General features: G+C 37.9%; 1 protein-coding gene and 1 long non-coding RNA gene across 2 annotated transcripts in view; one reads left to right on the top strand and one right to left on the bottom strand.

Annotated features, from left to right (window-relative positions):
- Positions 1-754, top strand: part of LOC140677458 (uncharacterized) — a 9,831-nt gene extending 9,077 nt beyond the window's left edge. Inside the window, exon 3 of the long non-coding RNA XR_012049253.1 lies at positions 626-754. This is a non-coding gene — a long non-coding RNA (uncharacterized lncRNA). The remainder of the gene's footprint in view (positions 1-625) is intronic.
- Positions 755-877: 123 nt separating this feature from the next.
- LOC133574130 (olfactory receptor 6N1-like) lies at positions 878-1,828 on the bottom strand. The gene has a single exon (XM_061926207.1). The coding sequence runs from the start codon at positions 1,826-1,828 to the stop codon at positions 878-880; it is 951 nt and encodes a 316-aa protein (XP_061782191.1).
- Between the last annotated feature and the right edge of the window lie 13,542 nt (positions 1,829-15,370).

The following is a 15,370-nucleotide window of genomic DNA, read 5'->3' as shown; positions in this document are numbered from 1 at the left end:
TATATATATATATATATATAAATATATATATATATATATATGTATATGTATGTATATATATATATATATATATATATATATATATATATATATATATATATATATATATATATATATATATATATATATATATATATATATATATATATATCTAAATCCTGAAAATATGCAAACAAAACTGTGTTTAGATAATTGATACTTCAAACTTGCATAAATAAATCTTAAGGAATATAACATAACATGGCTTCTGAGAGCTTCAAAATGTAATAAATAAAATGCTAAAGTTGTTGATAAACAAGCAATTATTTTAATAATTAAATATGGTCATTTTAAATTAATTATTATGATCATTTAAAATTAATTATTTCAAATATGTTTATTTTAATGTGTAATTCTAAGGCTGGATGCAATAAGGAGTCAGAAAAAATACAAATAAAAATACAATTAATTTTGATGTTTTTAGCAAAATATAGTAAAAATTGATTTAGTTTTTTTTATTTTAATTAATAAATATATGTATTTTTAGGTAAGATAAACATAATAATATAATTTATCTCTGTCTGGATGATTTAGTTCTTGTCACCCTGTTGTCCTCCCGTCGTGAAAAAAGGCTGTCCTCGCTCAGGTCCGCATGGAGCTGGAGGAGGCGTGGCCTCCAGCTCCGGCTGAAAATCGGGAGATTTTCGGGAGAATATTTGTCCCGGGAGGTTTTCGGGAGAGGCGCTGAATTTCGGGAGTCTCCCGGAAAATTCGGGATGGTTGGCAAGTATGGGTCTGCACAACCTCACCATCACCATCCTAAAGGGCCTTAGGAGAAGTAATCGGTGATACAACCAGACAGACAACAGTCGTATTGGAATATTAAGTTGGCGCTGTATTAATGAGATTCTTGCCAGAAAAATACTTTCCTGCGCCATAGAAATCTTTTGCACGACTCTCTTATCTTGGGCAGTTTTAAACCGTAAATAAAAGGGGTGAGCATTGGTTGGCAAATAAGCAGATATATGGAAAAGAAAACACGCACTCTGTCAGGTAAAAAGATACCTTCGAGCTTGCTCTCGCAAACGGTCAAAGTTGCGCCGACAAACATGTTCGACATGGAAAAAATGTGCGGGGTGCAGGTGGTGATGGCTTTTAGCTTGTTCTCTTTGGAGGTACTGAAGCAAACCACGAGGATCTCCACATAGGACACCACGACCAGAGCAAACGGGAAGACTAAGGCCATAATGACATAAAAAAGTTCAATTACACTGTTGATAGCTGAAACCGAACATGCCAGTTCAGCTATTAATTGGTGGTCACAATACACCTTTTTGACGACGTTGCCACAAAATTTCACATTGACGACAAACACGAAGGATATCAGGTATATAGACAAGGAATACAACCAGACGAGCAGAACGATGACGGCCACTCTCCCCGTGGTCATGGTGGCGTTGTAACGCAGGGGGTTGCAGATGGAGACGTAGCGGTCGTAAGCCATGGCCGCCAGACTGCAAAACTCCACGGCGGCGGACGTGTAGATGTAAAACATCTGCAGGAAACACCACGACACGGGCACGCGGTGGAGCTCCGAGAACATCTGCGAGAGCATGAGAGGATACAGAGACGTGCTGCCGCTGATCTCGTTCACCAGCAGGTTACAAAGCAGCATGTACATGGGCTCGTGCAGCCTCCTGTCCACAAATATCACCACGATGAGACCAGTGTTGGCCACACATATGGAACAGTACCACAGCAGCAATAGCACAAAATACAAGTATCTCATCTGTCCCATGTGGAAGTACGCGCTCAGGACAAAGAACGCAATCTCGCTTGAGTTCTCCATTCCAGTGTCAATGACATTTACAGTTTACAATTGTAAAAGAATGCGAAGCATACAAAAGAAAGGATGAAGATGAGTGAGATGATCACCTGAGAGGAACATGTGATGAAAGCTGGATGAGAAGGAAGACAGCATTAAATTCACCACAAATATAGCACACCTCTGAGTGAAAACAAGAACAACGTGAATCGCAAAGTCGGACGTCCTCCACACCTCAAGGTAGAGAGCTCCTGGTGGCTCTCCTGCATCCCCCCCCCCGCCCAGTCAGCTCTACAACAGCCACAGCCGGACTTTTATGGAAGTGAGGACCAGTAGGGCGGATCGAACCACAGCCTCAGCAAACCAATTAAAAGTCAAGTAACTCCTTCTGACAACTAAGACTTCTCATTGGCCACAAAATGAAATGTATCTTGATTTTTTTTCATGTCAGTGCGAACGGTATAATTCAATTTATTTCAAATCTGACCCAGGCCTCTTTTGTATGTGGTCAAATCCGACGTTACTTATGCTGCCAAATTTGATACCGATCATTAGAGATGTCCGATAATGGCTTTTTTCCGATATCCGATATTCCGATATTGTCCAACTCTTAATTACCGATTCCGATATCAACCGATACCGATATATACAGTCATGGAATTAACACATTATTATGCCTAATTTTGTTGTGATGCCCCACTGGTTGCATTAAACAATGTAACAAGGTTTTCCAAAATAAATCAACTCAAGTTATGGAAAAAAATGCCAACATGGCACTGCCATATTTATTATTGAAGTCACAAAGTGCATTATTTTTTTTTAACATGCCTCAAAACAGCAGCTTGGAATTTGGGACATGCATGAGGAGGTTGAGGTGGGCGGGGCTGGAGGGGCGGGGTTAAGGTGGGGGGGTGGGTGGGATTAGCGGGGGGTGTATATTGTAGGGTTTCTGGGTATTTGTTCTGTTGTGTTTATGTTGTGTTACGGTGCGGATGTTCTCCCGAAATGTGTTTGTCATTCTTGTTTGGTGTGGGTTCACAGTGTGGCGCATATTTGTAACAGTGTTAAAGTTTTTTATTTGGCCACCCTCGGTGTGACCTGTATGGCTGTTGACCAAGTATGCATGCATTAATTTGTGTGTGAAAAGCCGTAGATATTATGTGACTGGGCCGGCACGCAAAGGAAGTGCCTTTAAGGTTTATTTCCGCTCTGTACTTCTCCCTACGTCCGTTTACCACTCCGTACAGCGGCGTTTTAAAAAGTCATACATTTTACTTTTTAAAACCGATACCGATAATTTACGATATTACATTTTAAAGCATTTATCGGCCGATAATATCGGCAGTCCGATATTATCGGACATCTCTACCGATCATCCATGAGTGTGACTGGCTGATACCGTTCACATGTATTAACTGTACATTTGTTTGATTTGCCGTATTTTCCGGACGATAAAGCGCACCGGTATATATATATATATATATATATATATATATATATATATATATATATATATATATATATATATATAAATATATATCCAAACCCACTAAATTGTTATTTTTCCATATATTAACCACTTCGGACTATAAGCCGCAGATATATACATTGCGAAATGAGTTATTTACACGGAAAGATAAATGTTTATTTACATACCTTAACTGTTTTCAAACGGTGTCTGTTACATGGGCGTAAAATGGCTGATTTAAAAAAAAAACAGAAGTCATCGTCATGGACCCACTAGCTGCGGAAGCTAGCTCTCCAATCCGTTTTACAGACTCAATAACTCCACGATGACGTTTTGGTGAATTCACTGAAGAATTTGTGAAACTGAAACAATACAAAAAGCTGCAGCTATCGAATATTTTAGTAATCGAGTAGTCTATCGAATATCCCGATCGATTAATCGAGTAATCGAATAAATCATATTTTTGCTTAATCAAGGTTTAATTATACATGTTAAGATGTGCCCTCAATTATTGTCTTTTATTTCCTTTTATTTTTCATTATTGAAGGCTGACATGCACAGCTAAAATGCGTCCGTGGTTGATTGTGCCAATTTGTGTGTGCTAATAAAAACAGGTGCGCTCACAGCCCTATGTGCTGTGTGGTGTGACCGCATAAACAAAGTTCTTGTCTCTCGTGCGTTTTTGATGATTATTATACGGTGCTGTTTAAACGTTGGTGTGGAGGGGGGCATGGCCTGCGGACCTGCAGCGAAGCGGGGTGTGCCAGGACCGGCTTCGAGATCAGCGACAGGTGCGTAGATGGCCCACCTGGGCCTGCCTATTTAATCACCTGTCGCTCTGTTAAAAGGCAGCAGCCGGGAAGAGAGAGGGTGGGAGTTGGAGCACGAGTAAGCGAGAGCGAGAAAGACAAGCCGAAAGACAATTGCTGAAAAGCACACGAAAGACAATTTATTGCAAAATAAACCAGCGTTCAAACCCTGAAAAGGAGCGGTCATGTCGGTGATTGTTGGTCCAGAGAACCTGGAGGGAAGATACCTCCTCAGTTGGTTTCTCCACGCAAATCCGCTGAGCTATTTTCAACCTGCCAACAATACATATACAATATAAAAAGACAAACCACTTAATAATGACAACAGTTTAAAATTTTAAGAATGCAATACAGTTCACTGCATTCATTGCATGCAAAATAGTAATCAATTTTCATTTTGCCATCATGACATGTTTGAGATGAAAATAAATATATATACAATTAGTTCAAAATTAATATTTGCTGAGAAAGTTAAAATACAAATATATTCTTAGTATTAAAAATAAAACAATAAGAACAGTTTTCATTATATCAAACATGAAAAGTGGATTAGGTAGTGCCTTTAATACTGCATTTGAAATGCACAACTTCATATTCAGAACCAATATGCCTGACAGGAACTTGGCACATAAGTGCTACCACTGTGAACAAGGACTTGGAACTCTTAAATTCTACAGAGACCATAGTGGGTGTAAGTGCAAGCTATCCAAGTAGCATGTGGTTGCATGACTTGAATAACCCGAAAAACTTTGCTCGATTACTTTCGCGTGGTTACTAATGAAAGGCTAATTGAACTTGACAGCTCGGATAGCGTTGTTAGTTTTCAACACCTTTTGGCGGCATTTGATGACTTCGCGGGAGTGAGAGAACTAGGGATGTCCCGATCCAGGTTTTTGCACTTCCAATCCGATACCGATATTGTATTTGCACTTCCGATCCGATACCGATACTGACCGATACCGATACTGACCGATACTGGCCTATCCGAGCATGTATTAAAGTTTAAAGTTATTTAGCCTACTTAGTTGTCAGAATCATGTTGAAAAGGGTTTTAGTACTCTTGATAACAACTAGCCAGCTGAATTAGGGGAGTTTGAATAAAACACAATGGTTGGTAACAAGAAACGGACCTGTTTATTCAAAGATAAACACAAAATAGACAAAATTATACATGACAAACAGAAATGGCATCATTGAAACTAGGGCTGGGCGGTATGGCCTTTTTTTAATATTGCGATATTTTAAGGCCATATTGCGATACACGATATATATCTCGATATTTTGCCTTAGCCTTGAATGAACACTTGATGCATATAATCACAGCAGTATGATGATTCTATGTGTTTTGATTGATTGATTGAGACTTTTATTAGTAGGTTGCACAGTGAAGTACATATTCCGTACAATTGACCACTAAATTGACCACCCCAATAAGTTTTTCAACTTGTTTAAGTCGGGGTCCACTTAAATTGATTCATGATACAGATATATACTATCAGATATATACTATCATCATAATACAGTCATAACACAAGATAATCACATTGAATTATTTACATTATTTATAATCCGGGATGTGGAGGGGGGCGCCGGATGTAAGTGTCAAAAAGACAGCCAAAAGAGTTTGATATGAGAATAAATCTAAAGTTAAAATATAGGGTAGAAATGCACCCATTTGCAGGAAATGTAGTCTTGATTTTCAAAATTTTCTTTCAAGGCTTGCATGTCTACATTAAAACATTCTTCTTCATACTGCATTAATATATGCTACTTTTAAACTTTCATGCAGAGAAGGAAATCACAACTAAATAGATCACTAATTTTTTCAGACGGTGTTGATCTGGAAATTTTTGCCTCAGCATTTTGATGGTGTGGGCGTGTGGCACCGAATGGAGATAAGCGTCTCGACAGACATTACAATATTTGAACAATGATGACGAAAACGGTTTTCTCAGTCGTGTCCGTGTGTCGAAAATTGTTATGCGCTTATTTTTTTATTTGATTTTGTGCGTGGCATAGATTTGCCGTGCGCAGAGGATGTTTGAGCAGGCGCGCACCTTAGTGGCTGCGCTAGCATCACAGCTAACGTTAGCCATGCTGCTACCTCTCTGCTCGGGGAGGACGTATACGTATGTGACGTATGTCGTGACAGTATGTGACGTGTGTAAGAAGGTGCGCTCGCTGTCTGCGAGAGGGAGACACAGGAAAGAGTGGGAAGAGCCTGTCGTGTAATGCCAGCAGCTAAAAGCAACTGCGTGAGAATTGTGGATGTGTTGAAGGTGTGCTGGAAAATGCGGAACGGAAATTACGGAGCAGCAGAAAAGTGGAATGTATTATTTAAATCGGTGCGTTGGAAAACACGGACCGTTTTTTTTTTAAAACTGGATCTGGATCGGCATTTTCCCATGCCTTGCCGATACGCATTTTTTGGCAAATATCGGTGGCCGATCCGATCCAAATATCGGATCGGGACATCCCTAGAGAGAACACATCCTGGTTAATAACATTTATTTTACTAACACAACTTATGCGTTTACATTTGATAAAAGATGACTTACCTCGCCTCCGGACGTCCCTCAAATCGGATGCTTTCAACAAGTGCTGCAGCATCGTACTTGTGCTTTTGTGGTAGCTCCACTTTGCAATGTTTGCATACGACTGCATTTTCCTTTGATTTTAGTGTGAAGTGTTCCCACACCTTAGACAACTTTTGTCGCTTTTTAATTCCCTCGTTTTGCTATGGCTCTTGTCCACTGCTTTCTGTGACGTCTGCCATTGCGAATTAGGTCGGTGAAAAAGTTTTCTAAACTCAAGCGTATTTAAAAGACGGGTGTTGTGCAGTGCAGGGGGCGTATGATCTGTGACGTAAACATGCTGTGCAATACCTAAACAGTCCTTGCGAAACGTGAGCTTTGACTACTGTTTATTAAACGAGGCAAAATGAGGTAAACATTTTTTTACGACGCCTTGAGTCAGCAAAAAAATCCTTGAATATATATTGTAATCGAATTACTCAAATTACCGTATTTTTGGGAGTATAAGTTGCTCCGGAGTATAAGTCGCACTGGGCGAAAATGCATAATAAAGAAGGAAAAAAACATATATAAGTCGCACTGGAGTATAAGTCGCATTTTTGGGGGAAATTTATTTGATAAAAACCAACACCAAGAATAGACATTTGAAAGGCAATTTAAAATAAATAAAGAATAGTGAACAACAGGCTGAATAAGTGTACGTTATATGAGGCATAAATAACCAACTGAGAACGTGCCTGGTATGTTAACGTAACATATTGTTATTCAAATAACTATAACATATAGAACATGATATACATTTACCAAACAATCTGTCACTCCTAATCGCTAAATCCCATGAAATCTTCTACGTCTAGTCTCTTACGTGAATGAACTAAATAATATTATTTTATATTTTACGGTAATGTGTTAATAATTTCACACATAAGTTGCTCCTGAGTAAAAGTCGCACCCCCGACCAAACTATGAAAAAAACTGCGACTTATAGTCCGAAAAATACGGTACTCGAGCAATCGTTTCAGCTCTAACGTAAGCCCACTTTTCTGGCCTGTTGGTACCTGTTTTTGTGTATTTGGGATTCCATAAGTGCCAAAAAGTAGATTTCCAACCTATTCATAATAAAAAAATATGGTGCCTTGTTCCAAACAGCGGTTGGAGATTTGCCTTAACTTGTGTTGTTTACAAACCTGTGATGTCAGCTGACATCTTTATACATGGTGGAGGTTTTCCAGGAAACCTCTACACGAATCAGCCATTTTTTTCACATTTTTCACACGGCAGTTGTCGTTCGAATGAAGATATGTCTACAATGCGACCCAATGACATAAAATGCTCTTACCATGAATTGATTAACGTGGACCCCGACTTAAACAAGTTGAAAAACTTATTCGGGTGTTGCCATTTAGTGGTCAATTGTACGGAATGTGTACTGTACTGTGCAATCTACTAATAAAAGTTTCAATCAATCAATCAATCAATCAATCAATCAAAACTCTGTTAATGGTTGTATTGACAAGCTCATTTCACTCCACAAATTTATGTGTTTAGTGACAATTTATCCTCTCTGTGTATCTGACACGGGGCGCAGCGTTCAAGGCACACAGCATGGTTAAGAAACCCGCTACGGTCAGAAGGTTTTACCCAAACTGCATTTAAGTCTGTAAAGCTGTAAGTCTAATAATAACAGTAGATTGACAAATGTAATGATACATTCACTTGTAGCATTGTAACTTAACCTGACTACATGCAGAGGTGGGTAGAGTAGCCAGAAATTGTACTGTTACTTTAGAGATTTATTACTCAAGTAAAAGTAAGGAGTAGTCACCCAAATATTTACTTGAGTAAAAGTAAAAAGTATGTTGTGCAAAAACTACTCAAGTACTGAGTAACTGATGAGTAACATACACACTCATATACCGTATATATATATATATATATATATATATATATATATATATATATATATATATATATATACATAGATATATACAGTATATAATTTATATTTATTTATTTTGCTGTTTTTGTTCACATGTTAAAGGTGTTTTAATGAATATACATGCATGTTTAACATATAGATTCCTTTCTTTCATGAAGACTAGAATATAAGTTGGTTTATTACCTGATTCTGATGACTTGCGTTGATTGTAATCAGACAGTAGGGATGATAACGTCCACGTTTTCAAATGGAGAAGAAAAGTTCCTCCTTTCTGTTTGGAACACATGAAAGTGGTGGGTTTTTGGCATCGTATTTGTCCAGCTTCCATATTCGTTTTTATACACTTTACAAGAAATATATTGGCGGCAAACTCCGTAGCTTGCTAGCTTGTTTGCGCTGGCTTTCGGAGACTCTTGTTTTGAAAGCGCAGGCGCGATGGAGCGGCACTTTTATTGTGAAGACAGGAACATCCTCATGTGCGGTCAGTCTTTAGGCTTTTGACGGGATGTACGGATGAAATAAAAAATTATCTTTTTTCCTTCACGCTTTTGATTGATTGAAACTTTTATTAGTAGATTGCACAGTACAGTACATATTCCGTACAATTGACCACTAAATGGTAACACCTCAACAAGTTTTTCAACTTGTTTAAGTCAGATCATGTGACCGCCTGGCTCTGTTTGATTGGTCCAACGTCACCAGTGACTGCATCTGATTGGTGGAACGAAGTGAAACGTCACCAGTAAGGCAGGCACTTTGAAGGTCTGTCTGACAGACCAAAACAAACAAAGTGTGCATTAACAGATCGATAAAAATCAGTAGCGAGTAGCGAGCTTAATGTAGATAAAAGTAGCGGAGTAAAAGTAGCGGAGTAAAAGTAGCGTTCCTTCTCTATAAATATACTTAAGTAAAAGTAAAAGTATGTTGCATTAAAACTACTCTTAGAAGTACAATTTATCCCAAAAGTTACTCAAGTAGATGTAACGGAGTAAATGTAGCGCGTTACTACCCACCTCTGACTACATGTACCACATTTTTTGGACCATAGTGCGCACGGGATTATAAGGCGCACTGCCGATGAGCGGGTCTATTCAGGGTCTATTTTTATACAAAAGGCGCGCTGGATTAAGAGGCGCATAAAGGGGTCATATTCTGATTTTTTGTTGTAAGTTTAAAATACTTCCTTGTGGTCTACATAACATGTAATGGTGGTTCTTTGACCAAAATGTTGCATAGATTATGTTTTACAGACCATCTTAAATCGCTTTCTGACAGTCTCTTCAGGACGCACCGTTTTGTGGGCGGTCTTATTTAAGTGGCTCACCTTCGACAACGTCTTCTCCCCGTCATCTTTGTTGTAGCGGTGTAGCGTGCAAGGACGGGGGTGGAAGAAGTGTCAAAAGATGGAGCTAACTGTTTTAATGACATTCAGGCTTTACTTCAATCAATAACGGAGCAGCATCTCCTCATCCGTGGCTCACTATTGCAACAAGGCATGAATTGTGTCCCGTGAAAAACCGTCCGACTGGAACTCTCTAATAACTAAAGTTCCGTAGGTGAATGATGTAAACCCAGTTTTTCGCGCTTCCATAACAAGTCTACTGACAGATATAAGTTAGAACTTAACACTACTTTATATTAGAGATGGCAAAAGCGGAGGATGAATGCTCCATAATAAGATGATAGAAAAAAGGAAAAAGCTTATCGACTACAATTTTCAGGACTTATGCAGATCCCAAATACACATCAGCATGTACCAGAAGGTAAGAAAACTTGTACAATACAAATACAACGCTGAAACAACATACTTTTTGGCGATGTTTATTCAATGTCAGGTTTTGACGTTGATTTGACCATTGAAATTTGGTCATTTCTCAACCAACAACGTGGATCAATTTACAAATACAGCTATTTTGCAATGTTGTTTCAAAGTCAGTTGTAAAGGACGTGTATGTATTATCAACATATCAATGTCTTATGCTTGCTGGGAAAGATATAGAGCATTGTGGGACGGCAATTTGAGGACATAAAAAAAGAAAGTACAATGAAAAACTATTATCTCATACCGTATATTAGATTTACCACCAGAAATACCACAAAATTATAAGATAAGATCGTTTGCTAATGTATTTATTTGGTATGCACACATTTTAATGAAAGTTAATTTGGTCTAAACAGAGACATTTAGACCAAAACATACCTCAATGAGACAAACATGTTTTTTTTCCAGCTTTGATTTGATGATTAGCTGATGTAATTCCCCGTCTGTTGTGATGCTCTGCCACAGAGGCTCAGGCAAACACAGTGTAAACATGATGATTAAACCTCAGGGTCATCAGTCCACTATCCCCATGACACCAATGTACTGTCAGTGTGTAGCCCTGGGACCACACGTCCCTTGTGGAGCACATAGACAAACATTTGTCCAAAGTCCCTGCGCACATCACAGTGACAACACAAAACCTTGTCCAGAAAAACAGGAAGTCTGAGTTCCTTAGGGGAATGACGGCTGACAATGAAAACAAGGGAACTTGTAATTTGCAAACATTGTTTGTCGTATTTACCATTCATTAGTGTCTTACAAGAACAAAGAGTACATAGAGGGAATACAGTTCACAGTTTTACAATAAAATATAAAGTAGAGATGTCCGATAATGGCTTTTTTGCCGATATTCCGATATTGTCCAACTCTTAATTACCGATTCCGATATCAACCGATACCGATATATTCAGTCGTGGAATTAACACATTATTATGCCTAATTTTGTTGTGATGCCCCGCTGGATGCATTAAACAATGTAACTTTACCATGAATTGATTAACGTGGACCCCGACTTGAACAAGTTGAAAAACGTATTCGGGTGTTACCATTTAGTGGTCAATTGTACGGAATATGTACTGTACTGTGCAATCTACTAATACGAGTTTCAATCAATCAATCAAAAACAAGGTTTTCCAAAATAAGAGAACAACTTCAACTCCAGTTATGGAAAAAAGTGCCAACATGGCACTGCCATATTAATTATTGAAGTCACAAAGTGCATTATTTTTTTTAACATGCCTCAAAACAGCAGCTTGGAATTTGGGACATCCTCTCCCTGAGATAATCCTGATACCCACTACAACTATCGGGGTCGCGGGGTTGAGGTTGGGGGCGGGGGGTTTGGTGGTAACGGGGGGTGTATATTGTAGCGTCCCGGAAGAGTTAGTGCTGCAAGGGGTTCTGGGTATTTGTTCTGTTGTGTTTATGTTGGGTTACGGTGCGGATGTTCTCCCGAAATGTGTTTGTCATTCTTGTTTGGTGTGGGTTCACAGTGTGGCGCATATTTGATATTTTTAACAGTGTTAAAGTTGTTTATACGGCCACCCTCAGTGTGACCTGTATGGCTGTTGATCAAGTATGAATTGCATTCACTTATGTGTATTGCATTCACTTATGTGTGTGTAAAAGCCGCATATATTATGTGACTGGGCCGGCACGCTGTTTGTATGGAGGGAAAGCGGACGTGATGACAGTTGTAGTGGCCCCCAATAATGTTGTCCGGGTGGAAATCGGGAGAATGGTTGCCACGGGAGATTTTCGGGAGGGGCACTGAAATTCGGGAGCCTCCCGGCAAAATCGGGAGGTTGAAACCGATACCGATAATTTCCGATATTACATTTTAAAGCATTTATCGGACATCTCTAATATAAAGTAAAATATTAAATGTGCCACATGGGATAGAAATGAAACAGGAAGGCAATTATATATATATATATATATATATATATATATATATATATATATATATATATACTTCTTTTGGAATTTTTCCTATCATTCACAATCCTCTGTAAGATAAAAACACATGTTCTTCTTTTTTTATGCATTCTAATTTGTAAAATACGGCATATACGACTAACAATGCAGCTAATGTGAACACTCTATTGTGTCTATAACATGAAATATCCAATAACTGCTAGCAATACTTCATTTCCATATCGTGACATGAACATTAACTAGAGCTGAAACGATTACTCGAGTAACTGGAGTGATTCGATTACAAAATATATCAGAGGAATTTTCGCTGCCTCGAGGCGTTGTTAAGTTTTTTGTTTTTTTTACGGCATTTTGCCTCGTTTAGTAGTCAAAGCTCACGTTTCGCACGGACTGTTTAGGTATTGCACAGCGTGTTTACGTCAGATCATACGCCCCCTGCACTGCACATCACCGCTCCTTTAAATACGCTTGAGTTTAGTAAACTTTTTCGCCGACATAACTCGCAAAAGTAAAATAAATGTTATTAACCAGGATGTGTTCTCTCACTCCCGCGAAGTCATCAAATGCCGCCAAAAGGTGTTGAAAACTAACAACGCTATCCGAGCTGTCGTGTTCAATTAGCCTTTCATTAGTAACCACGCGAAAGCAGTCGTGCAAAGTTATTCGGGTTATTCAAGTCATGCAACCACATGCTACTTGGATAACTTGCACTTTCACACACTATAGTCTAAGCATAGGCGCCGATCTACATTTCTGCCAGTTGGTGCTCGGATGGGCGGTAAATCTGACGCTACTTTTCTGAGCATGCGCGGTTTTTGCTTGGTGGTGACTCACCACTGGTTGCACATTTCAAATGCAGTATTAAAGGCACTATCTAATCCACTTTTTATGTTCGATATAATGTTTATCCCGCCTTCCGCCCGAATGCAGCTGAGATAGGCTCCAGCAACCCCCGCGACCCCAAAAAGGGACAAGCGGTAGAAAATGGATGGAAGGATAATGAAAACTGTTCTTATTGTTTTATTTTTGATACTAAGAATACAGTTTTATTTTAACTTTCTCAGGGAATGTTAATTTTGAACTAACTTTATATATATGTGTTTTCATCTCAAACATGTTATGATGGCAAAATGAACATTGATTACTATTTTGCATGCAAAGAATGCAATACACTGTATTGCATTCTTAAAGTGTAAAACTGTTGTGGTCATTATTAAGTGGTTTGTCTTATTATGTATTGTTGGCAGGTTGAAAACAGCTCAGCGGATTTGCGTGGAGAAACCACCATTTAAACGGCACCGTACAATAATCATCAAAAACGCACGAGAGACAAGAACTTTGTTTATGCGGTCACACCACACAGCACGTAGGGCTGTGAGCGCACCAGTTTTTATTAGCACACACAAATTGGCACAATCAACCACGGACGCATTTCAGCTGTGCGTGTCAGCCTTCAATAATGAAAACAGGCGTTTAGGAAATAAAAGACAACTAGGACAAACACAATAATTGAGGGCACATCTTAACATGTATAATTAAACCCTAATTAAGCAAAAATATTGCTCTGGCCCGGCTGCACCAAATATTAATATAATACATTTAATAAAGTCAAAATACAAATAAGGCAACAAGAGAAGTATCCTACATTTCTCTTTTGTAAAGTAAATTTGTACAGCTGATATGGTCATCTACATCAACAATATGATTTGCCTGAGAAGCTGGACAGGACAAAAAAAAAAAAAAAAAAAAAAAAAATATATATATATATATATATATATATATATATATATATATATATATATATATATATATATATATATATATATTAGGGCTGCAACTAACGATTAATTTGATAATCGATTAGTCTGTTGATTATTACTTTGATTAATCAATTAATAATCAGATAAAAGAGACAAACTACATTTCTATCCTTTCCAGTATTTTATTGAAAAAAACCAGCATACTGGCACCATACTTATTTTGATTATTGTTTCTCAGCTGTTTGTACATGTTGCAGTTTATAAATAAAGGTTTATAAAAATAAAAAAAAATACAATATTTAAAAAAAAATAAAAATAAAAAATAAAAATTGCTTCTGCGCATGCGCATAGCATAGATGCAATGAATCGATGACTAAATTAATCGCGAACTATTTTTATAATCGATTTTAATCGATTAGTTGTTGCATATACGTATGTGTGTATATATATATATATATATATATATATATATAAATGATTTATTCGATTACTCGATTAATCGATCAGGATATTCGATATAATACTCGATTACTAAAATATTCGATAGCTGCAGCTCTAATATTATTAGCAATATTGTCATGACAAGCGCTAGCGCAAAACTTCTTTTACGGACCCCGTGATCACAGAGAGCAAACTAGTTTAGGATTGGAGTTAAATAAACGCTAGCAAAAGTCAGCTAACAATAGAGATAATTGGTGTTGTTCTATTCCGCCTATAAAGAGCTCTAAAAACACCATCAATGTTTGATATACATGCTGTAAGTATGTTTGGAAGGTAGTTGCAGGCAAATTCATAATAACATGTAATATTTAAGTATTTGGCTAATTTTAAGTTAACGACGCCGTATTAATTTCACAGATTATTTTCACATCTAAACAACAACACTACTACTCACGGCAGGCTTCATGAGAGACAACAGACATAATAAAATCACATACTTTTTAGTGCCGTTTGATTTGACGTGACTCAGTACTTGTTAGTACCGACAGACTTCGGTCGGTACTTATAAATTTACCGAATTCGGTTCCCATCCCTAAGTAGGACACCAGTAAAATGAATACTTATATTTTAGAACAGAATAGTAACAAATTATGTAATTTGTGTCATGAGATTCATTCTCAAATTAAAATTCAGGCATTTTTTTTCAGTAAAGCCTCAAAAGAATAACAAAGATAGTCCTTGGTTTCTGATGATGTAATGGCTCTGACTGCTGATTGGAGCGTTGCGCTGCTCAGTAAAGGATAAAAAGGACTTGACCAGTTTGACAGGCGGGGACATCTTCGTCCTCCTCATCTT

This window comes from Nerophis lumbriciformis, linkage group LG31 (genome assembly GCF_033978685.3).
Source record: "Nerophis lumbriciformis linkage group LG31, RoL_Nlum_v2.1, whole genome shotgun sequence".
In the NCBI taxonomy this organism is placed as follows: domain Eukaryota; kingdom Metazoa; phylum Chordata; class Actinopteri; order Syngnathiformes; family Syngnathidae; genus Nerophis; species Nerophis lumbriciformis.
Note: the sequence above shows the minus strand (reverse complement) of the source record. Positions and strands in the feature narration are given on the sequence as shown.